At 39.6% G+C, this 23,156-nt stretch overlaps 1 protein-coding gene across 1 annotated transcript in view; it reads left to right on the forward strand.

Annotated features, from left to right (window-relative positions):
- Hdac9 (histone deacetylase 9) overlaps positions 1-23,156 on the forward strand; it is a 463,183-nt gene that overhangs the window by 205,319 nt on the left and 234,708 nt on the right. Inside the window, exon 13 of the mRNA XM_041657935.1 lies at positions 21,293-21,473. Within this exon, the coding sequence (XP_041513869.1) occupies positions 21,293-21,473 (181 nt within the window). The remainder of the gene's footprint in view (positions 1-21,292; positions 21,474-23,156) is intronic.

Here is a 23,156-nt window from a genome sequence, read left to right on the forward strand (position 1 = left end):
TCTCTTTTGTCTCCTATTCCTCCATCTTCTTCTTCTTCTACCGTGCTTTCCTTGATGGCTTTTAGATTCCACCAGTGTGTCCCCCTTCATAGCCCCTGCTACACTTGCATGTCTGTTCTCGCGGACTATTCATCTTCCCACCTGGACCACTCACCCCTCCAGAGAAGTAGTGAGTCCACTTCTAGAGCATTGTTATCGTCTGGTCTCGCACATAGATGCCAAGTATAGAAATAGTGCCAACCGGTTATACCCACTAAAGCCAAGCAATAACAACCAACTTTTTCAAATTACAAATATCTTACCTGAGACACTTAAGTTGGAGGAAATATTTTATAAAGACTTCCTTTCAAAAAGTAAATAACTGTTTTTTTTGAAATATATGGTTACATTCATGTTGACAAATGTGACAGAGTCGTTTTCTTCTATATCAAATTGTGAAATAAATAAGTAATTTTCACATCCAGTGACATGTTTAAGTTACTGTTTCCTTCCTGTGGGCTCAACTGTGCAGCTCAGGAAAAAATCCCACTGATCTTATGAAGGATTGCTCCATTTTAAGAAGATACAAAAGTATGCATGCTGTGGGAGAACGGGTAAATGTTGATAAAAGGCAATTGTATTTTTAAGCTTTTCATATTTGTTAACTTGCACACAAATAGCTGTATTTAGACACCAGTGGCAAGTGATCGGTGAACCACCCAAGTTGTGTTCAACACAATGCTTTCTCCAACTGGGAAGGTCTGAGAGTTCTATTTTTACTCTCGTAACCCAACTGTGGGTCTAAACTCCCAAGTCTAAACTTCCAAAACTCCAGAATAGTCTTACTATCTGCCTCAAAACTGTTAAATCAGCAGAGAGAACTGAACGTTGTCATTGGTGGCCTTTTATTACAGCCACATATTCAATTTTCCTTAGACTGCCAAACCATGGTATTACTTTTAAAATTAATTATTTCCTTGATCAAAGATCTAGACTACCTACTGAAGAAGTTTACGGATACACAGTCTCACAATTTACATATAATTTCAGGAGTTTAAAACCCCCTAGAATTCTTCCAAAAATCCTAAACTGAGAACATCTATTCAATATAAATCTATCCAATCCATGTGTTCCACGAAGTAATGATTTATATTGCTTGTCTTCTCTCTCATTATGATTTATTTTATATCTGGACTCCAATTATCTAAGGGAGGAATAAAGGAAACACTCAGGAGATTCATCATCCTCAAGCCAGACTTAGCGTTTCCCTTTATCTCCAGGCTATTATTTCTAAGCCCAGCTCCATTGTTCAGCCTTCCCCAGCCATTGGCTACTGACCAGACAGAAGATGTTCGTCTAGGCCATTGTACAATTTCATCTTCCTCTGGACTGTTACATAATTAAAATAACTTCAATCTGCCTTCTTGAACATTTTTCTTCCTACAGGCAACTATAAAAACAAAACTGAAAAGCAATTGAAGGAAAAAAATATAACTTGGATTTAAAAAAAAAAGTTCTATTGTGATAGAAACTCCCCTTTGTGGACGACTCACTGATTTAATTTCAGAGTTTGACTGTGGTTTCTTTTGTGTTTAGTAAAGAAGTGGATTTTCTCTTGATTTAAAGGGGTCACTTTCCAAGAGTGTTCCAAAGTGGCTGAATCTTCAACAATTCGAAACCAATTACCCTTACAAGGATGAAAAATGCATAATGCAAACAAATTAGGTATAATTTCCCTCAGGAAACTCTTGTATCTGGGCATATTTCCTCGCGGCAGGAGTTGCTTATGAACTCTGAGTGACTGGCAGTATGTGTTACCAACACCATTGTACGGAGGCACAATGCGGTGAAGTAGGTTTGGCTCCCAGCAGGCCTGCTTGCAGTGTTAGGACTCCATGCTCAACCCTCCCGTGTGTGCTTATGAACACTGGCCACTGCTGAACCCGGTTCCCCTGGGTCCTGTGGCCATGCGGTAGATGCGAGCTATGGAACGTTCAGTTACTCATGAACTTGCCTTGTAAACTGTCTACTATAGATTCCTGGTGAGTTCAGCATGAGGATATGGGATATCCAAAATTTCACCTCTAGGCGCCCCTTCAACCCCCCCCCCCCCCGCTGTGTGTGTGTGTGTGTGTGTGTCCATCCACCTGGCTCAACTTAGTTTTTATGAGAAATATGCAGACAAAGAAAGATACGTTCAGAACAGGAAGTGGAGTAGAGTAGTATTTCCAATGAGCATACAAAGCCTACCTGAGCCTGACCTCTCCCATGAGGCCACCACTTGGCAGTTGCAAGAAGTCAGCAGAATGCCCTAAGTACCCTCTGTCATGAGTGCCACGGCTGCGAGGCCACTCTGCTTGCACTGGGTACCATCCTTGCCTACTGGAATTCAGAATCCTGATGTGCTGTGGGGGTGGGGAGGAGGTGACACAGCCTTCTCTGCTTAGGTGTGATTCCTGGTTTTATGTCCATTTGACACAGGTTTCTCTTTTAAAAAAATTGTAGCCTGCACTGAGAAAATGCCCCCACTAAATTGGTGTGAGGACAAGCCTGTGGAACTTTTTCTTGATTGACGATTGATATGGAAGGGTCCAGATCACTGCGAGCAGCGCCGTCCCTGAGCTGCTGTTCCTCTGTGCTATCAGAGTGCCGCCGACAAGCTGTGAGGAGCAAGTCAGTAAGCAGCACTCCAACATGGCATCTGCATCTGCTCCCGCCTCTAGCTTCCCATCCTGTGTTCCTCTCCTGACTTCCCTACTTGATGGAATATAACCCGAGAATTGTAGGGTGAAACCCTTGCCTCCATCACGAGCTTTGGTTATGGTGTTTTTGTCGTGGGCCCCACACTGAGGTCCATCTGTCAGGGTCCAACCTTTAGATTTCTACATCCCAGGTAGGGGTGTGTGGAGTAGAAATGTTAGGCAGGAAAAACAGGACACAAAGAAAAGGACAGAGGCACAGGATAGAGTTGGGAGGGCAACCCAGTGAATACTGAATCTGCCCATGTTTATTTTCTATATGCTTTAAATACTCCAATCCAAAAGGGGGAAGAAGGCAAGACTTCTTTATCATGATACAAAGAACAAACGGAATAATTACTCTTCAATACCTGAAACATCAAGTAACTACATCCTGAGTTAAGAATTCCGTAGGACATGCAGCGACCACACCTTAGGCCAAGCAGCCTATAGGCAGCCATACCCTGGATCAAATCTCCTATCATAACCTTGAAGGAACAAGAACAGGCCTGAACTCTCTGACCTTTGGTCAAGATTGAATGAATCCACATTCATTGGCTCCAACATATTTTATCACAGAAATAGAAACCCTAACTAAAATGTTGTGAAAGATAGATTTATACTTCACACCAAAGGAGTGAAGTATAAGCTACCATGTATTTTCTTTAGCCCAGAAAATATAATTTACCATGTTTGTAAATAATTACATAATTGCATAGCTATGTAAACACATAAATTTATATTTACCAACTGTAAAATATATTGCTACCTATACAAATAGGTATAAACCAAAATGATTTTAAAAGGAAATAAATATATTAAAATAAATTTTAATAGTAGAAAACATTTTTGGTACTACAGCTAACACAGTACACATTGTAACATACATGGGTTTTTGTACACAATTAAGAGACTTATTTTAGTGCAGTCAGCATACATTCTATGGAGCCTCTTGCATAGTCAGTTTTAGAACATTTTACTACCCTACCCATTAACAGTAATACATCAACCCAACTACTTATTTACCATTGTTTCCATAAAGTAATATATTTAACATGGGAATGGAGGGGTGTGTGTGCATGTGTGTGCATGCGTGTGTCTTTGTGTGCATATGTGTGCGTGTGTGTGTGCATATGTGTGCCTGTGTGTATGTGTGTGTGTGCATGTGTGTACATGTGTAGATGGGAGTATTAGTTCCAGAGATCAATAGGAGTTTTCCTATGCAGCTCCCCATGTCACATTTCGATATAGGCTCTGCCCTGAGTCCGGAGCACACTGATTTGCTGATCAACAAACTCTGGGGAGCCACCTGTAACCTCTCCCGCAACACTAGAGCTACAGACGCCTCTTCACACGCAGCTTTTATGTGCGTGCTGGCTGAGCCATCTCGGCAATGTGAGACATGATTTCTGCTGTCTCCTTTCATACGATCAAGGTTCACCCAGCTAATTACCCACCCTGCTTCTTGCTTTCTCACTGTTGTGCAACAGCATTCTATGTAGTGCTTACTTACCAACCCACGACACGATGGGTGTTTAGGTTGTTTTTAGACTGTCATGAATTGTGCCGCATGCACACTCATGTGAGTTTTGTGTGGAAATGTGCTTCTGCCAATTCATGACCACCCTTGAGGTTGCTGAGTGCCGGGGTCCCTTTTGGTTTTAAGTTCCTGAGCAGCTGCAAACTGGAACATGGCCTCACCACCTCACGTCCTCATTACCAGGGTGTTCCGATCTTTCCACATCTCACCTGACGCTTGCTTGGATCCTTCTAGAATAAACTGCTCTAGTTCCTGTGGTCCTTCATCCTCCTGTAGTGCTGGGTTAGAAAGGTCTAGAGGCTGAGACTGCTGAGCACCCTTTCCTGTGATCATCATGCGGGAGACTGTGTCTCTTGGGCAGTTCCCACACGTAGGCTGTCTTCTACTGACTGCCATAATGCTGGAAGGCAAGATGTGGGCTGTCTCTACTGACCGCCGTAATGCTGGAAGTGTCTCTTAGGAAGTTCCCACACATAGGCTAGACTGTCTTCTACTGACCGCCGTAATGCTGGAAGTGTCTCTTAGGAAGTTCCCACACGTAGGCTAGGCTGTCTCTACTGACCGCTGTAATGCTGGATACTCTAGAGTCTCAGTACAGCTTGCATGTCACATGATCTACATATTGCCTCTAACTTAACTGTTAACATTTCCTTTACTTAGTATCTTTTGAAGCAAAAATCCTTTTAACTTTGATGATTGTTAATACATCCATAGCCTTTTTCCTTGTGTCTTTGGTTTTATAGATAATAGAGTTGCTTCTATGTTTCTTCTGACAGCGTGATAGTTGCCCCAGTTCCAACTACTGTTCAGCAAATGACAGAATAACATTGTTTTTGGATGAATAATATTCTATTGCACATCATACGTGTCCATTCTTCTCTCAGTGGGCACCCAGACTGATAGCATAGCTTTGTTATTAGCATTCCTACAGCTCCCTGCATTTCTTCTGGGATCTCCCCAGAGGTTGGATATCTGCTATGGCAATTCTGTTTTGATCTTTTTCAGGCATCTCCCTATTCTAGTACACATGATGGTACTAAGTACTCTACACCAAAAATCACAGTTGTGTTCTCGCTATATTGTCAAAGCATTATTTTTTCCAGTACCAACCCAATGTGTTTCCATGGTATCTCATTGTAGCTCTAATTTCAATTTCTAATATGGCTAATGAGCAATGGAAATGTTTCGTTCTCCATTCGCATACCTTCCTGTACAGAGAGTCTCTCTAGATCATTTTTGTCCATTTTACCTTAATTTTTTTAATTAAATATATTTAATTTTTCACATGACATGAATGCCTACCCAGGTCAGAGAAATAAATGGCAAACGTATTTTTCCATTTTGGACCTTGTCTCATTGCTTTTGATTGCTTTTCTGTGTAGAAGCTTTTTAATTCAATGTAATCTTATTTTTGTTAATTTTTCAGATACTTTTGCTGTCCTATCAGAAAGTCATTTTCTGTAATAATAATTGAAGTACCCCCACCCCTATATTTTCTGCTAGTGTTTTCACAGCTTCAGTTTTTGGTGTATTTTGTCCATTTTGTGTTGACTTTTTGTACATCATGAGAGACAAAGGTTGTGTCAGTGTTCTGCCTGTGGGAATCCAGTTTGCCCTGACCCATTAGATGAAATGACTATCCTCGTTACAGTGAATATGTCTGCCAGCACTCCATTTATAAAAGAAGATTTGTTTTATATATATAATATATTTATTATATGTGATATAATTTTACATATAATTTATTATATACACACACACATACATACAGTGTTGTCTGCATGTTTGCCTGCAAGCCAGAAGAGGGCACCAGATCTCATGGCAGATGGTTGTGAGCCACCATGTGGTTACTGGGAATTGAACTCATGACCTCTGGAAGAGCGGCCAATGATCTTAACCTCTGAGCCATCTTTCCAGGCCTGTCTGTTGACACTCTTGACAATTACGTGGCTGTAGATGTGTGAGCTCTTTCTTGAATTCCCAATTTTGTTCCATTGATCTACGCATCTGTTTTTCTAGCAACATTGTGTTGTTTTGGTTCTGTGATATGTCTTGAAGTTAAGTAATATGAAGTTTCTTGTTTTGATAGATTTTGCTTAAGACTGCATTGACTGTTTGGGATTTTTGCTTCCATACGAATTTTGGTAGTCTTTATACTGTGAAGAATGTCATTAGGACTTGATGGGGCCGCAGTGAATCTGTAGATGATGTGGAAGGGTTATAAACACTTTAACAGTATTAATCGTCCTTTCCTAGGACGAACGGATGTTTTGTCTCTCCCAATAGTGTCTCTGTAATTCATTTCTGCTGTGTAGCTGTTATTATAGACGTCCTTCACTTATTTATTTGACTTGTTCCTGGATCTGTGCCTGTTTATGTGTGACTATTATGAATGGAATTGATTTAAAGATCTCTCTCATTAAATTCACTGGTAGTCTATAGAAAAACTACTGTTTTTCTTTATGTTGATTGGTGTCCTGCTACTTGACCGAGTTCTGTATCAATCCTACTATTCTTCTGTGGAGTTTAGAGGGATTTACGGATCCAAGCATCTCATGTGTCAATGGTGATAATTTGACTCGCTCCTCCTCTACCCATGGACTTTTTATATTTTCCTTGTCCAGTTGCTCAGGCTACAACCTCTAGTGTTGAAGTAAGAATTGCAAGAGTAGACATTCTAATCTTGTTCTCCATGTTAGAGAAAATACTTTATTTTTCTCCACTCATGATGAAATTTGCTGTATGTCTCATATATCACCTTCTTAGAGGCATGATCCTTGTGCGCCTCATGTTTTTCACAGCTCTTATTTTGAAGGGGTTTTGTATTTTACCAAATACTTTCTGCTGTATGTATTAAGAGGTCCATAATTTTCCTCCTTCATTCTGTTTATGTGATTTTCTGTTGGTTTATTCATATGCGTTGAACCACACTTGGGATGAAAGCAATTTGAGTTTTTTTTTTTTTAATGTCGTTTTTACTTTAATTATGTTTTAGGACTTAACAAATTATAGGACTTTAATTTCGTATTATTTGGAGGCTTGGAGCTTATAGTTATATTTTTGTGGTGTTCCTATCTGGTTTGGGTAGCGGGATAATTAGACTACACTGGATAATTTTGGAAGGGTTCTTTCTATCAAATCTATAGGACATTTTGAAAAGCAATATTGTTCATTTTTTCAAAAGTTTGTTAAAATTCAGCAGTGAAACCACAGTGAAGGGCTGTATGTTATTGTTAAAATTCAGCAGTGAAACCACAGTGAAGGGCTGTATGATATTGTTAAAATTCAGCAGGGAAACCATAGTGAAGGGCTGTATGATATTGTTAAAATTCAGCAGTGAAACCACAGTGAAGGGCTGTATGACTAAGGGTTTGGAAGTATTTTTGTTTTTAATCAAGAAGTCAATTCCTTGTTCTAATGAACCCTTATATTAATTTTATGGTCTGCTTTATTGGTTTCCACTCTAATTTGTATTAATTCTTTCCCTGTACTAATTTTACATTTGATATATGTTTTTCTGTCTTGAGGCACATCACTGTACTTTTTTTGAAATCTTTTTCTGTCCTCCCTACTCAATTCTATAAACATCATCCACAGCAATGCTTTTTACATCCGCATGCCTCAGTAGGTTGTATTGCTAAATTTATTTGCTTCATGAATGTTTAACTCGCCTTCTGATTTCCTAAGTAATGCAGAAATTGTTCAAAGTTATGTTTTTAGTTGTTCTGTATTTGTGTACTTTCTAAAATTTCTCTTGTTGGACTTTAGTTTCCTTCTGTGTGATCAGAAGAGGTATATAACGTGATTTCATGTTTTCAGTCTTGCTAAGATTTGTGTTTCAGCCTTGTCTGTAGTCTATTCTAGAAGATATTTCCTGTGCTCATAAAAAGATCATGTATTCTCCAACCACTGTATTCTGTTATAAATATTTGTTGTGTCTATTTGATCTATAATTTGATTTAGCTATGATATCTCTTCACTTAATTTTGTCCTAGGTGTTCTGTCATTGGTAAGATTGTCTAGTAAAATCTGTTTTGTTGGGTGTAGCTATATCTTTCTTTGCTTATGTTACCAATTTATTGGTTTAGATATAATTTTACATCCCTTTACTTTCAGTCTGCTTGTCTTTATGGATGAGGTTAACCTCTTGTAGATAGCATATTATTGGGTTTTATTTTAAAATTCATGTAACAAGTATCTTTTTTATTTGTTGTTGGTACTATTCTTTGGGTGGAGGGCAGGAATATTTTGTTTGTTTCTTTTGATAGAGGTTCTTACTATAGCCTTGAACTCATAATCTCCCTTCTTGGTCCCTGGGTACAGAGATTCCTGGCACATATCAACACAATAAGCTCAGTCTATACCTTTAAATTAGAGAATTAAGACCATCTATATCCAGTGCTATTGTTGAAAGGATTGAGTAGAAACCTGCCATCATTTATTTCCTTCTAGGAATTCTTAATACTGTTTGTTTGTGTCTTCTTCTTCATCTTTGCAGTTTGGTGGTGTACTTGGTTTAGTTACTCTCTATTTCTGCTATGTAAATATAATCTTCTAGAGGGATCCATGTATTTACATCATATTATAATGCTGTTTAGTTTTACTTTTAGACGTAGGACTCCCTTAATTATCTTTGGGAAGAGTGGTCTAGTGGTCTTGTAAATTCATTCTTTTTCACAAATTTTAGCTTATACTGGAAGATTTTCATGTTCCCTTTCATTATGAGGGATATCTTTGCTTGGTAAAATAATCAAAGTTGGCAGTCAATTTCTTTAAGAATTGTAGATACATTTTTTCATGTTATCCTAGCCCTATGGGATTTATTTCTCAGAGAAAATCTTCTGTTAGTTACATGGATTGTGGCCTAAACATGTTTTCTTCACATTTTAAACTTCCTTCTCTGTTCTTTACTTTTGGCAGTTTAAGTATATCCTGCTGAGGTCAGGAGTATTTCTGTCTGTGTCTGTTTGTGGTTCTACAGCCTTCCTATCTTCAGATGTTCAGGATTTTTCTATAATAAAGAACATTCTCTATTTTTTTGTGTAGGTTTCTTCCTCCTTTTTCCCCTCACCTTAAGAGATAACAGCATTGTAGACGTCTGATCATTTGACATTGTCCCAAAAATCTCGAATGTAGTTTCGTTCTTTAATAATATTTGTGTCGAATATTATTTTTCAGAAGATCTGTTCTCAAGGTCAGGTATTCTTATTTCCACATTATCCTGTCTGTTGTGCTTTCGGATGGTTTAACTGTGTTGTGTTATCTTTTCCTGGAGATGAGAGAACAAATGTGTTCACTTCAATGAGACACTGACTACACATTAAAGTAAGGATTACAGGGAAGTCCAGCTCAGCAAAGCAGTGAGTTTATTTTTCTCTATAAAGAGCATGGGAGGAGCTTGAGGATCGTGAGTGACCTGAAAATAACTGTTTCACCACAAAATCAGAGCTCATCGTGAGGTGGACCTCAAGGAAACTGTGCTTGCCCCTCCCAGTTACTGCTCCTATTCCTTTATGCTCTTCCATCTTCCAAGATTGCTTGAAGCCAGAGGCACAGAAAGCAGTAACCACTGAAATCCCATCAAGGGCTCTGTGACTCACTCTTCCTTTCTTCTTTCCAGTAGGGAGTGTTATCCTTACTGTACTGTTCTTTTTATTACATTTTGATAAGAACCTGGCTGAGATAATCTCTACTCTGACTGTGGGATAATTATGTTATGTGCAAAGGGAAAAACCATACTGCAGCAATTTAAATTTCATAATTATTGAACATATTCTAAAATATGTCTTGCTCATTTCTAATATCTGTTGTTTTTCATACTCTGTCTTAGTTAGGGTTTCTATTGCTATGAAGAGAATCCATGACTGAGGCAACTCTTATAAAGAAAATGTTTTATTGAGGTTGCTTGCTTAGTTTCAGAGGTTCAGTCCATTATCGTCATGACAGGGAGCATGATGGCATGCAGGCAGCCTTGGTGCTGGAGCAGCTGAGAGTCCTATATCTTGCAGGCAACAGAAAATCAGCTGAGGGTCATACTGAAGGAAACTTGAACAAAAGAGACATTAAAGCCCAGTGCCACAGGGACACACTTCCTCCAACAAGACCACACCTACTAATAAATAGTGCTCCTCCCTTTGGAGCCACTTTTTTCAAACTACCACATTCTACTCCCTGGACCCCAAAGGCTTATAATGATATTGTGATGCAAAAATGCATTCAGTTCAACTTCAAAAGTTTCCATAAAGTATGGCAGTCTCAAACCTGTTTCAAAGTCCAAAGTCTCTTCTAAGATGCATGGCAACTTCTTAACTGTAATCCTTCTGTAAAAATCAAAATCAAAAAGTAGATCATGTACTTCTTACATATATTGGCACAGGATATATATTACCACTAAAAAATGTAAGAAAGAGAGCATAGTGAAGAAATACTGGACCAAAGCAAGATTGAATACCATCTGGGTAAATTCCAAACTCTGCAACTCCATGTCTGATGTCAAAATGTTCTCCTTATCTCCAACAGAAGTCATTTTTATTGACTGGTTTCATTCTTGTTACCAGGTCTCTTCAGCAGGTAACCCACAACTCTGACATCCTAAGCTTGACTGCCTGAAACTTTCTCTGTAGACCAGGCTGGTCTCAAACTCAGAGATCTGCCAATCTCTGCCTTCCCAATGCTGAAATTAAAGGTGTGACCCACCACACAGGTCTCTAAGCTTTTCTTTAGTTCCTTTTCACGAGTTGGAAACTTGCTGGGTGGGATCTTGCCCTGAGGTCACCACTCCCTTTATTGCATTTCTTAATATATTTATCTCCTTGAACACAGAATCTTGTTCTATTTCAATTCCTGGTGCTCTTTTTTGCTCAAAATTTATATTTTGTAATTTACCCTGCTCATCTTACTCCTTTTCATTGGAAATCTTCATTAGCATTACCACTAATAGCCACATGACAGAATTTATACTAAGCTGCTTTGATATTTCCTCTACCAACAGAATTAGTCCAAAACTCTTCACGTTAGCCTCAGGCAGACTCTTTGGACAAGGGCAAATGGCAACCTCTTTCTTCACCAAAATATCACAAGACTGATCTCTAGGCACATACTAAAATTCATCTCCTCTGAAACCTCTTGAGTGCGCTCCCAACAGTTCACATAACTCTGAGCACCACTGTCTTCCATGCTCCTACTACTGTGACCCATTAAGCAGTGCTTAAAGCATTCTGTTGCTTTCCAAACCCAAAATATCAAAGTCCAAATTCCTAAAAACAAACACATGTCAGGCTATCCCAGCAATCCCCTCTCCTGTTACCAACTTCTGTCTTGTTAGGGTTTTTATTGGCTATGAAGAGACCCCATGACCAAGGCAACTCTTATAAAGAAAACATTTAATTGAGGTGGTTCACTTACAGTTTCAGAGGTTCAGCCCATTATCATCCTGACAGAGAGCATGATGGAGTGCTGGAGTAGCTGAGAGTCCTACATCTTGCAGGCAACAGGAAGTCAACTGAGAGTCACACCAAGGGAAACTTGAGCAGAAGAGACCTTAAAGCCCACCCCAACAGTGACAAACTTCCTTCAGCAAGGCCATGCCTCCTAATCGTGCCAATCCTGTCATTTTCCTTCAAACAACTACACACTCATATAATTAATACTTAGTTTTATTTGTATTCTCTTAGATCTAAATGAGATTTTAAAATATTTTTCTTAGTGCTTTGAGAATACAGTATATTTTGTATACTTTCATTCCTCTCCCCTTCTCCTTCCAGATCTTCCCTCTACTCCATAACTACACAACTTTATGTCCTTATTTTTTTATAAACCCATCTAGTCCCATTAGCACTGCTGAGTTGTGTGGCTATCCACTAATACATATTGGACTTACCAGGGGTCATACCCCTTAAGAAAACTAATTCTCCTGTTTCCAGTAGCTATCAGCTACCATTAACTCCTTGACGAGAGGTGGGACTTGGTGCACATCCCCCCCATGCTGGGACTTTGTCTAGCTTGAGTTTCCCCGGGTATTGTGCACAGTATTACACCATCTGTGGGTTCATATGTGCAACTTCTCTGTTGTGGCTGGAAACCCCTTTGTTTCCTTGTAGTTACCCACTGCTTCTGCTTCCTACCGTCTTTATACTCTCTCTTCCATGACAGCACCTGAGCCTTAGGAGGAAACAGGTGTAATACATACAAATGGGCTCTTAAAGTGGCAGTGGCAGCCGGGGTTGTGGCAGTCTTCTCTCATGCAACTGTGTGCATGCTCCTGGGATTGAAATGATAGCCAGGACTATGGAGGAGAAATGAGTATCTATTAGAGCCAGTGAAGTGGGAGAGGGATGAGTACAGCTTGTATCTGGGCAAAGGTTATCTCTAACTATCCTGAAACCATGCTCACCTGGCCACAGCCCTGCAGGCTCCCTAGTTATCCAATCCTTTAAAATAACACTCTCTTATTTCCATCCATGTGGCAATAATACCGCTCCCCCAAATAGCAGTTCATTCCTTGAGTTTATGTCACACTTACTCTGCCTGTTTTTTTGTTTGTTTGTTTTTTTGTTTGTTTGTTTGTTTCAAGATTGTAGCTTGCCTATCTGGTTCAGTGGAATATCTCTAGGGTCCCAGAATGGAAACCAGCATGGATTTCTGACCCTATAGCAGTTCCAACTTAGAAATTCTGTCCATTCTTTTTATTATTATTATTGAAAATAGATTCTCCTCTCATACAATACATTCTCTGTACTTCCCACCTCCCCTTTCCTCTTCAGAAAAAGCAGACCTCCAAGAGACAACAGCTAACTATGACAAAACAATACACAATAAGACAAGGCAAAAGCCCTCATATCGAGACTAGTCAAGACAACCCAGTAGCAGAAAAAGAATCTCAAGAGCAGGCAAAAGAGTCAGAGATACAAACGCTTCAGTCATTAGGAGTCTCACAAGAACATCACACTAACAGCCACAACATTTATACCAAGGACCTGATGCAGACCCATGCAGGCCCCATGCTTGAGGCTTCAGTCTTTGTGAGCCTGTATGAGCCCTACTTAGTTGATTCTGTGGCCATATTCTCCTGGTGTCCTCCATCTCCGCTGACTTCTACAATCTTCCCTCACCCTCTTCTGCTGGGTCTTCTATTTCCAGTAGGAGGAAACCAACAGAGACCTCTAATTTAGACTCTTACTTTGCATAATGTCTGGCTGTGGATCTCTGCAATAGCTGCCATATACAGCTGGAGGAAGCCTTTCTGATAACTACTGGACAAGAAATCCATCTATGAGTATAGTGAAGAATCTTTGTGCGTGTGTGTGTGCGTTTGTGTGTGTGTGTGTAATGAACACTCGTAATTCCTAGCTAAAGAAAAAGAAATACAGATACCATCAAAATTTCCTGTATATCTCCTTCCTAATGTATGCTTTATCCATTTCTTCTTCTGTAAATTCTCTGAGGGTGTTTGCTTCACATTTCTTCCTTTTTGATTGTATTATTATTCATTTTTCTTACTCTTATATTTATACGTGCTTGCATACGCATTGACTTGCATGATTTAAAGCTTTAGCAGTAGGGGTTATGCCTGTTGATTTGGTTATTTTCTTTACTCACTTTTACTGTAGTCTGCTTCATCTTCGGATTAGAGAACTGCTCTTAAGATGCTCACAACCATTTCTCACTGTTCATCCTGTTCTCTTCTGCTTTCTCTAACAGTTGCTGATATCCAATGTCTATGTTTCTGATGAGTTTCAAGGGTGTGGAGTGGTACCTCACGATAATGTTGGCTTGTGCTTTCTTCCTTAGCTGTGGCTATTGCTGTGTACACACTTCTTTGATAATTGAAATTTTCATTCTCTTGGAGCTTCCTAGTCATAATTCCTGTCTATTTTCTTGTCTTTGCTTTTAGAAATTATGTAATAGGCACTAAAATTTTCTTTTTATTTTGTTAAGTGAGTATTTACCCTATCTCTGATTTTTGTTTTCTAGTTTATAATAAATAGAAGTTTTGGGGGTTCCTTTCTTTACCCAAAATCATAATGGTAATCTCAACAGCTTTTCTTAAATTTGAAACAATGTGCCTTTATGTCTAAACACTTTCCATTGTTTTCTGTGTGTAATAGTAAGAGAGATCCAAGGTGTCCTTTCTCCATTCAACAGGGCTCACCTTCCCAGACATTCCGTGTTCACCTGACAACTTGTAAACCACCTCTGCAGTATAGTGTGCTATCCATGTGTTCATATGAGGGAGATCACAGATCTCTGTGCTATCCATGTGTTCATATGAGGGAGATCACATGATCTCTGTGGTATCTGTGTGTTCATATGAGGGAGATCACATGATCTCTGTGGTATCCGTGTGTTCATATGAGGGAGATCACAGATCTCTGTGCTATCCATGTGTTCATATGAGGGAGATCACATGATCTCTGTGGTATCTGTGTGTTCATATGAGGGAGATCACATGATCTCTGTGGTATCCGTGTGTTCATATGAGGGAGATCACATGACCTCTGTGGTATCCGTGTGTCCAGATAAGGGAAATCACATGACCTCTGTGGTATCCATGTGTTCATATGAGGGAGATCACATGATCTCTGTGGTATCCGTGTGTCCAGATAAGGGAGATCACATGATCTCTGTGGTATCCATGTGTCCAGATAAGGGAAATCACATGACCTCTGTGGTATCCGTGTGTCCAGATAAGAAAAAAATCACATGACTTCTGTGGTATCCATGTGTCCAGATTAGGGAAATCACATGACTTCTGTGGTATCCATGTGTCCAGATAAGGGAAATCACATGACCTCTCTGGTATCCATGTGTTTGTTCAGAGAAGTAAAATCACATGATATTTGCTTTTGTGCCTTGTTTATTTTGTGTATCATACCTTCTCTATGGTCCGTCCCTTCTGTGGTTGTGCCAGAATTTCCTTCCTTTGTAGATGAACTGAATGCATTGTAGATGTTAATCCTTGCTTTATTATAGCCACCAGTTTAGCTATGATTCATCTATACTGTGTTCGAAATAATATATTCCTTGGCTGAAAATTAGGCAACTCTTTAGTGACCAATTTTGTTAAAATCTTCTTTAGCTTCATTTCATGATAAGTAAAACTCTTCTGCATGTGGATTTTTGCAGTTGGTTCTAGTAGCCCTGACAATTTGTTTTGTAATTTTAAGTACATATTATAGGGATCTTGGAGTTTAGAATTTTTTGCTAATTAAATATTTTTATTATCTTGTAGATATAATTCTCTGTCTCTGAAATTTTCTCCCTAATATCTGGTTTGTTCTTTTTTTAAAAAATTGGCTTCTGTCTTATGCTGTTATTTACCTTCTATTTCTCTGTAGAACTTTTGCCTTTAATATGTCTAGCAGCAAAAGAAGTTTGGCTGCCTTTGTCCTCTACCTGGTAACTGGGTGCACTCACATCAGCTGTGCTTTCTAAGAGTTTGAGATTTTTTTTTTCTAGCCCCTCACTTTATGGTTTGTATTTGAAGAACTATTTCAGTATGTTTTTTTTTTTACTGCGTTTACATTTAGATTGTTTCTTGTTTTTTCTTCTTAAAGTTTTTTCCCTGTTTACCTTAAAGAATGTATACTGTTTCTATTTATTAAACAATGACTTGCAAATTATTAGCAGGCATGTTTAACTTTACAAAGTCTAAAGCTAACCAAGATTTACACACCCATCCCAAAGACTATGAAGGTTCAAGTGTGTAAATGCCCCTGAAATCTTTATGATAACCCTGAGAAATATTTGCAATCTATTTTTTTTATAATGGCAATATTTCTGAAGTTCAAAACACTGTAAACCAAGAAGGAAATTCAATGCCTAACATGAAAAATGGAAAAAGGTGTTCTGAAAAATGGCTTTAGAAATGGGATTTGAGTGGAAACCTAGGCAGAATTTTTCCTCCCAATTATTGTTCCCAGGATCTCTTCTTTCCTTTTTTTTCTTTAATACTCTTTCTTTGAAGTTTTATCTTTTATGAAACAAATTCAAATAACTCTGATTGTTTCAAAGTGCAGACATTATCAATTTTGTTATTACTGTAACTAAAGCTATGACATTGACAGCAGCCATTGGTGACCACCCACATGGCAAAAATGCAATCACTGAGATGATGCTGAAATCCGGAAACCATAAAACAGGTTTCATTGAAGAGCAATAACCCGAGAAAGCATAACAGCACCAAGCAAAAGGCAACAGCACAGAAATGGGGTTTGCAAGTCTTCCTGCCCTACTCAGCCATTCGCACACAGGACCTGCTAGCTAGTCCTAAGCTGCTTAGATGCTGCTTGCTTTGCGAAGACAGCAAAGCCAGCGCCTCCTGAGTCTGGAAGATAGGCCACAAATGTTAACGCTCACTGGGCAATATGAAGGGCTTTATGAGTGAATACATGCTAACTTCCCTGAATGTAATCAATGGTGGGGCGGCAGGAGATGATCCCACACACCCTACACACTACAGAGGCAAATTTATCATGCATAACTAACATTAAAAGACAACAGACTTAGTTAAGCCTATTTATAAATTATTTTTCTTTTGAGGCAGCATGATTGTGGCACTTAAGCATGATACATGCTAATACATGAAATGCCAGTTTGGCTACGTGTACAGTTTAAAAATTTATAGGTTCTGGATTATTTAACATTTAATTTTCTGAAGATAAAGGAAAGGAATATGGACTTTCATACTCAAAAGTGCAACATAAAATGACAAAATTCTCTTTCATTGTTTTCAAATTCTAAAAAGTACATGAAACATTTCAGCCCTTTTTTAATCATCAGGGAAAGTTTCAGTATCGTTTTTCTACCCAAAGACGTGAGCTTTTCATCAGTGGACAATATTGCAAGAATTGGTTGCTTCCTGGATTGTCATGGCTCTCCTTGTACATTAGAAGCCATGATTCACTGTGTGAGAACTTGATGCTGGTCGGAGATTTCCTAAAGTGCATGACAGCTTCTCCTCCTACCATCCTAGTTCATGTGATAATTTGAATATAACTGGCTGTGTTTAGTTGTTGATCCATTGATGATGCATCTGCCCCAATGAAACACTTGAAAGAATGAACACCAAGCAGTTTTATTAATTAAAAACTTAATAGCTATAATGGGCAAAAAACCTGGAAAAACACAGAAAAGTACCAATTAGAAACAGTCCTGAATTAACTGGGATGTCCATGCTGCTCTCCCTAAGGATTGAAAACTATGTGGCCTGGACTCTGTTGCTCACAAATTTTCCCAATATCCTAGGCTGTATAATACTTTATGATAATTTATCTTGCTTGTTCTTCTTCTCTACTGTTGTTACTGTGAGATTTTGAAGATGGTTATGTACCTCTTTTTTATTAATTCCATTAGTCAACATATTCCTATCCACTGTGTACTGAAATGAAGCATTGTCTGGGAATTAGTAACAGGTGAAGTTCATATTGTTTGTGTAACTTGCTAAAGGCAAGATTCTGAAACTTCAGGGGATAGTCTGAAAATTCAGGAGGGGTGGTTGATTTCGCTTTCTACCTAGACAGCACAGCAGAGCTTCTGAGTAGATATCTACACTTAAAAACATTCGCAATAAATTACTATTATCATGCAAGCTGTTTGCGCATTTGTAACGATGGGCACTGGAAGAGTTGAAGGTTGATAGTTGGCTTGGAAAGTTTCATATGAAGACGTACATCATAGTTATGAGTTAGAAAACTATGAACCTTTAAAGTTATAATTAGAGTTTCTCTGAAGCTCGCAGAAATCATAAATGTGCACCATGTTAAAAAGAAAGATGATGGTTGTTTCACCCATATAGAGCCCTTACAGTAACTGTTTCCCCATCATCTGAAATATGGTTATGATATTGAAGGAGAAATATGGTCTTTGACTTCTAAATACTTATTCTATATTTGCAATGCACAATAACATTTTAGCTTTCAGAAAATCCACGAGAGTAAATGCAGCAGAAAGTCCATCAACAGAGGGTTGTATCTGGTGTCGCTTTCAAAACTTTGAGGTGGTATATAAGATGGAGCACACACATTAGCACACCCAACCCTCACACTAGCACACTTATGAGCATGCACACACACACACAAACACGCACACACACATTTGTGAGCTTTCCCAGGGCTGTCCCTGTTTTCTTCACTTATCCTCTGTGTTTTAGCTCAGATGTTGCTTGCTTAAGATGAAAGTTCCTGAAACTTTCTTATCAGTTTCATGGGCTTCCTTAAATTTCTAGCAGTTTCAAAGCACCCTGACTTTTCCTCATCCAGGGTTATTACATGTGTATTGTGTTATGTAGTTTAACACACTAGCAAGATGCCAGGCAGCAATCATGAGCGAGGAAATGGTGATTGTATGCTGTTCACTTGAACGTGTGGAAACCTGACAAGAATGAGTCCGAAAGTGATGGGACTTTACCAGAAAGGGATGCAGCATTGAATGGGACTGTTCAACCACCTTCTGTGGAAAGTGTGAAGTATACTAAGAATGGGCGGAGTCTCATGGTCCTGTGTAAAGACTGTTGCAGAAAGACAGAAGCATGAATTATCAGAAGCACCAATCCCTTAGACATCATGGGCATAGTGCCAGATCTCATGAAACTTTTAAGAACGCATGAAACATCTCAAATTTTCATTTCTTAATCATATAATAAAAGATGCATATAATACTCACAAGCATATATGAATCCCATAGGAGTATAAAATTTGATTTTAATATTACTGTTTGGAAGAAGAGACCCAGATAGATTAGAGTACTCATAAAGGTTGTCAGGCAGCCCTGGGTGTAATACCTGTGTGTAACAGGCACTGTTTTGATTCGACCCTAGAAGAGAAAAAGATGATATCAGCCTGGAAATGTCCCCCTCTCAAAGAGGACAGACTGGCAGAATGAGGAGCTTCTTCAGATTTAATTACCTATCCGTAGATTTCCTTGTCTCCTCTTGGCTCGCAGCAGGCTTGGGAGAGAATTCCTTCAGGAAGGAGTAAGGCTGGTTGGCGCAGAAGGGTGGCAGTTTGGAGCTATTAGCATCGATTTACATTTGGCTTGAACAGACATAGGAGAGGGCCATCACAAACATTCAGGTCAATATTTACTCATGCATTTTAGATAATGTTGGAAAACTTTCAAGTCAGAATTATGACTTGGTCTTCTCTAGAATTTTATGTTCTAGGAGGGGATAGGTGGTGTGTGTTCTCACAGCTCAGGCTCAGGCATTGAGCACGATGCCTGTAAGGAAACAGGAGAGTTAGGCTCTTGTAAAGTTGTGAAACTATTGCAGCTGGAATTCTGTCACAGAAAAAGCCATCCCAGCCAAAGAGAGACTATATGACAGATGCCATCCATCATATAGGCAGATTGATTTTTCTACAGAACAAAGCAGAGGTAACATTTCACACCATTAATTGTAACCTAAATTTTGTCACGTATCTCAGACTAGCCTTGAACTTGCTATGTAGCCAAGGATGACTGTGAACTTCAGAGACTTTCCAACTTTTAGCTCTGAGTTCTGGCACCACTGTTCCCATCTAGAGCTAGCATGGCAGACAGGCAACCTCAGACCTAACCGCAACCTACGTGAAAGTTAATTTTAAAGTACGTTTAAATTTTTCTAAATCAAGAAGTCTTTGCACACATTTGTAACTGTAAACAGTTATAACTACTTATCATTACAGCTTATATATTTATAAGTATCGGTTAATTCAGATTATATGCAAAGTTACAACGAGATAAGATTATAGAGTATCAATTATAGATTGACCACTGTCTTTGTTTACAGTCTGTCTGTTGTCTGTCTGTGTTTTATAGACTGTCTCCTGTCTGTCTGTTCTTTACAGACCATCCACTGTCTGTCTGGGTTTTACAGACCATTCTCTGTCTGTGTTTTATAGACTGTCTGCTGTCTGTCTGGGTTTTATAGACTGCCAGCTGTCTGTCCATGTTTTACAGACCGTCCGTTTTCTGTCTGTGTTTAATACACTGTCCGCTGCGTGTCTGGGTTTTACAGACAGTCTCCTGTCTGTCTGTTCTTTACAGACCATCCATTGTCTATCTGGGTATTATAGACTGTCCACCGTCTGTCTGGGTTTTACAGACTGTCCACCGTCTGTCTGGGTATTATAGACTATCCACCGTCTGTCTGGGTATTATAGTCTATCCACTGTCTGTCTGGGTATTATAGACTATCCACTGTCTGTCTGGGTATTATAGACTATCCACTGTCTGGCTGGGTTTTACAGACTGTCCACTGTCTGTCTGGGTTTTACAGACTGTCCACTATTTGTGTTTTACAGACTGTCTTCTGTCTGTCTGCATTTTAAAGATTGTCCTTGTACACAAAGGACCACATTAATACTTCTGAAGCTTCTAAAAGTTGGTCTTCTGACTGAATAGCTTGATAAGTACAAAAATAATGTTAGAATCTCTAAAAGGCACTTGGGATTTTATAGCATTGATATTCTCCTCTTCAAACTATGACAAAACTATGCCATCCTATGCCATTTTATGACATCTGAAAGGTGTCAAAATATAGTCAGCTAACTGGTAATTTCAGGAGTGCTCAAGATTTTCCCCCACAATACCAGTGAAGTAAACTCAGGGCACGTGTTCAGAACCAAGCCTCCTAGCTAGTTTAACGGCGGCTGAATGGTTCTTCCTTTCTTGAGAGTCCCTTCTAGGTCTGAGTTCAAAACCTTGGTATTAAAGAAGGAAAGAGTGAGTGGATGCTCTTACTGGAGTTAAAGATCTGTTTCCTTCAACCAGTTCAAACTGGCAGTTGGAATCAGTTCACCCTGCCATCGCCTCTTTTCCTAGCTAGACTGCAGGGATGACTGTCAGTGTATAAACATCTGTTGAATGGATCAATTGATCTTGACTCAATCTTGCTTTTTCTTCCCATCTCTCTATGTTGTTGCTGTTGTTTTCTGTTCCTTTCCCCTCACACTGTTTATGTCCTTGGCCTGATGAACTGATTGTGTTGACATGTCGCTCTCAGTGTCTTCCTCAGTGCTGGGCTCACATTCTTTCTCTTTTCCCCTTTCCTTGGCAGCCTCCCTTGCTGGAGTCCTCACACACACGTGGGCTCTCGGTGCACCAGGCTCGGCTAGCTGCGGTTGGCATCGATGGATCAGAGAAGCATGGCCTCCTCTCCAGGACCCATTCCTCCCCCGCAGCCTCTATGTTACCTCACTCAACAGCAGACTGTCCCCGCCAGCCTGCCTCTACCACTGGTAGGCATCCCTAAAGACCATTTAATAGGCAGGCGAAATGTGCAGTTCTTGTAGGATTAGCCGATTTAAATGCTCTGAATAACTCCGATAGCAGAATGCTCCATTTTTAACTCCATGCAACCCAAATTTTATGAGGTTATGTTGGCCACAAGACAAACGGCACATCTGATAAATCTTGGGCTTAGTATTAATAGCCTCATAAATTGTTATCATTCAAGGGCCTGGAAAATTCATCAACAGGTGCATGGATCCCCCTGGAAATGAGACTCCCTCCACATTCTTCAGCAGTGTTCTGCAGACGCTTACCTTCCCCGAGGTTGGCCGCAGGGAAATTTACGATGCTTGGCGTCCTCATTTGGCTCTGAAGAGTATCTTCTCCTCATTGGTTTCTTGTTGTTTCACTTCAGTTTTGTTTTCTTTTTCTTGACTTCCCACACAAATGCCTCATGGGAGTCAAGGGTACCAAGGCAAGCCTTGCTTGAACCTGTTCATTCATTATGGTACCTCTGGGTGGGCTTCGTGACCAACATCTTCATTGCCTTCCACCGTGTTTGATATTTAAGAGCCTGAGTACAGACAAAACAAGCATATAATTGTAAGTCCAGAACAAGGGCGGGTCTGAGACACATGCCAAAAATGGGGCATGTTCCATACATTTGCTCTCCCACTGTGGCTGAGCAAAGAAAAGAAACTAATGCTCCATGAGAGTTATGGCGTGGCTATAGCAAGGGAGAGTTTATACATATGTCTGTCAGACTTACTCTGAAATTGGTATTCAGGATCCAGGGTTGGTGTTGTGGCATCTACGACCTCCTGCAGACTTCTGAGCTTGGACATGCTAAAATGCCTTTTCTAAAATCGTGTTCCCAACCCTTCATGTGATTTATCATTTTTTTACTTTAGAAATCAGTTAATGGATTGACCAGGTTAGTTAGCTGGCGATGGATATCTTTCAGGAGTGTACATAGGAGATAATTTGATAAGCTATTATGCCAAAAGGAAGCAACACCCATATTACGTGTTATAATTTAGGCAAATTTTCTCTTCCACGTCAGCAGCCTCTGCCCAGATTTCCTAGTTCCTGCAGCCCGGGGAAATTTTCCTAGAGATCCCGCAAAGCCCACACCTGACAGCTGTCATTGTCCGTGGAAGCCTTTACATCACTCACACCTGTGCTAGTCCCAGGGTTAGAAAAATTTGCTCAAAACCAGGATGCAAAATATTTACAGTGATGCTTTTCCCCATATTTATTTGTTTAATTTTATGTGTATCAATGTTCTATGCCCCCCATGTGTGTGAGTGTTTGTGTATGGTGTGTGTGTGTTTATGTGTGTCTGTGTATATGATTATGTGTGTGTGTTTGTTTATGTGTATGTGTGTTTATGTGTGTATGGGTGTTTGTATATGAGTTGGTGTATGTGGTGTGTGTTTGTGTGTGTGTGCGTGTGTATATGTGTAAGTGTGTGTGTGTGTGTGTGTACCACATGCATGCCTGGTGCCTACAGAGACCAGAGGAGAGCATCAGATCCTCCTGTAAGCAGAGTTAGATAGTTATGATGAGCCATGTGGTTACTGGGAACCAAACCCAGGTACTCAGAAAGAGTAAGGGGGTTCTCTTATTAAACACACAGCCATCTCTCTAGCCCTGAAATCCTTCTGTTTCCCCCACTCTCAGCATCTCTT

The sequence above is a fragment of the Microtus oregoni genome, unplaced genomic scaffold (assembly GCF_018167655.1).
Source record: "Microtus oregoni isolate MIOR12 unplaced genomic scaffold, Mior012 000009F_ref0000495, whole genome shotgun sequence".
In the NCBI taxonomy this organism is placed as follows: domain Eukaryota; kingdom Metazoa; phylum Chordata; class Mammalia; order Rodentia; family Cricetidae; genus Microtus; species Microtus oregoni.